This window comes from Nanorana parkeri, unplaced genomic scaffold, assembly GCF_000935625.1.
Source record: "Nanorana parkeri isolate BGI_ZX_2015 unplaced genomic scaffold, ASM93562v1 scaffold1316, whole genome shotgun sequence".
In the NCBI taxonomy this organism is placed as follows: Eukaryota; Metazoa; Chordata; class Amphibia; order Anura; family Dicroglossidae; genus Nanorana; species Nanorana parkeri.
In genome coordinates this window covers 477,410-479,810 of record NW_017307584.1, presented here as the reverse complement: position 1 = coordinate 479,810, position 2,401 = coordinate 477,410, and the positions used below count along the sequence as shown (strand labels likewise).

The window sequence follows — 2,401 nt, the reverse complement described above, 5'->3', positions numbered from 1 at the left end:
GGTCAGTCTTGCAATGCTTCATGGGACTTGTAGTTCCACCACAGCTGGGAGGGCCGGAGTTGCCCATCCCCCTGGTCTAAGACCACATATGAAAAGCAGAAGAAACTGTACAAACCCTCAGGGCGTACACAAGCAGTACAACGTGTGTATTTATTAGAAGGTTGAAGCGAACATTCCCTAGATTCTCTGAGACTTACAAAGTAACATCATAATAAAAAACATATAATATACACCGGAGCAGCCCGAGCCGAGGCCCCTCGATGCCGGCACACTGCGACACACCACAACGGTCCCAGACCGGCACCAGGCCCGCCAGCAGCTGCCTCCCGTATCACTGCAGGTTGTGAATCATCTCCTCCTTGGCTATGAGATGCGTCGTCTTGTTGACCAGCGCCATCAAAGAGTTCAGTTTCTGCGACCAGTCATTCAGGAGGTCGTTGGGATCCTTCGGCCTCTGGAAGTTGATCACGCCGGCCATTCGGTCCACCTTGGCGTAAATGGTTTTGTTCACCACTAAGGTGGAGAGGAACTCTTCGGATTCCTGGAAAAAAGGAACAGAAACCGTCACAAGGAGGTTACTAAGACACTTCCCCCATCGGAGTTCACAGGCCCGCCTGCTCTTCCATGTCACGTGATCAGAAATGGACACCCGCGGGCAACCTCAGTCTCCTCTTTTCCAACATTTCTATTGAAGTTTCATCATTTTACAACCAGATACACAAACGTCATCACTTCAAAAACCACCAACAACAACAGGTGTGTAGTACAAATCATATCCATGACGACATCTCACAAATTGCATTAAAGATCTATGTACCGTATTTTGCGGTCCATAGGATGCAGGGAGGTCCGGCGCGCCTTATGGAGCACTCGACAGACTGTAGCTTCTATGACAGAAGCTGCAGTTAGTGACCGCTGAGACAGGTGGCGCTGTGATTACAGCGCCACGGTCTCAGTGATCACACAGAGCAGACGAAGAAAGTCCGTTCGTCTGCTCTATGGTGATCTCGATCGTCGCCGCTGCTGCTCGGCTTTAATACGAGTGATCTCATTAGATCACTCGTATTAAACGAGCAGTGGCTCCTGCTACTCGCCCTGCGCCCGAAACTGCATGTCTCGGGCGTCGGGATTCGCTCCATAAGACGCAGGCACATTTCCCCCCTCCTTTTGGGGGGGGAAAAAGTGCGTCTTATGGAGCCAAAAATACGGTAATCACAATAAGCCCGTCACCATGTATGGGGGCTCTGAACCCTTGGTTCTCAACTGGTGGGTTGTGTGCCTTCAACTTTTCATGGCGAGAGTCTCTCAGCCTCCCCCTAGGGCAGCACTGTCAGTTCTCACGCAGAACAGCCATTCAGAATATGCCGCCCGGCGCCGAGTGTCAGCTTGAGTTGGGGTGGGCTGGAGCTATGATGCCTGTCTGCTGTTGGGCTGGAGCTATGGGCACGAGGGAGCTCCATCCATACGTACATTGCTTGCAGCTCCATCACGTGCCTGGACCGGAGCGACGCCACATTCTGGCTCCCGTCACCATTACAGGGAGCGCAAGGGAGTTGTACAAGCAATGCACATATGGATGGAGCTTCATCACAGCACAGGAGCCCACGCTGAGGATCCGCTCCAGTTCTCGTAATTGCACCCCAAACACACCTCCCACCCACAGTTCAATCGCCTGCACCGGAATGCACGGTACCGCAATGCCGTGCGTTCCATTGCAGTACAGACTTGGGTCACCACTTAATAGCCAAGGATAAATGTGGGTCCTGAGGTTACTCAGGTTGAGAATCATTGCACTAAACCATTATTAACCAAGTTTCCTTAAGCTGCTCCCCAAAAGGGGGCAATCCAGCTCTACCCGCATAACCCCCCCAAGGCATTCGACAACTCATTTTTCAGGTAACATTTAGTAAAGCGGAAGGGTCCTCTTCCGATTTTAAAGTGATACGAAACTCAGAAGTTAAATCTTAAAATGCAAGAAAATGCATTCATGTCCCTGAACTCTGAACAACAATGTATCTTATTTGTGTATCACTCCAATCATCCCTGACACTGTCCTTCCTTCTGGAGGGGGGCTACGTCTGTTCCCCATGGTCCCTGAGTGTGTTGTAAAGTAGTCACCGCTCCAAGCTCCTCCCCCCGGAATTTTACTGATTTGTATTGAGATTGTAGTCCATCCCGGGGGGGGAGGAGCTTGGAGTGGTGACTACTTTAAAACACACACAGGGACCACGGGGAACAGACGTAGCCACCCTCCAGAAGGAGGGTCAGTGTCTGTGATGATTGGAGGATCTCCAGCCGAGTGATACACAAATGAGCTAAATTGTTGTTAATAGTTCAGGGACTGGAATGGATTTTTTTTCCATTTACCTCCTGAGTTTCGTATCACTTTAAGAATTTATAT

The 2,401-nt window shown here is 50.4% G+C and overlaps 1 protein-coding gene across 2 annotated transcripts in view; it reads right to left on the bottom strand.

Moving 5' to 3' along the window:
- Positions 1 to 313: 313 nt before the first annotated feature.
- PSMD12 (proteasome 26S subunit, non-ATPase 12) overlaps positions 314 to 2,401 on the bottom strand; it is an 11,590-nt gene continuing 9,502 nt past the window's right edge. For both annotated transcript variants that reach the window (XM_018569275.1, XM_018569276.1), the window contains one exon: positions 314 to 541. In XM_018569275.1, coding sequence (XP_018424777.1) covers positions 332 to 541 — 210 coding nt within the window. In that variant the 3' untranslated portion in view covers positions 314 to 331. The remainder of the gene's footprint in view (positions 542 to 2,401) is intronic.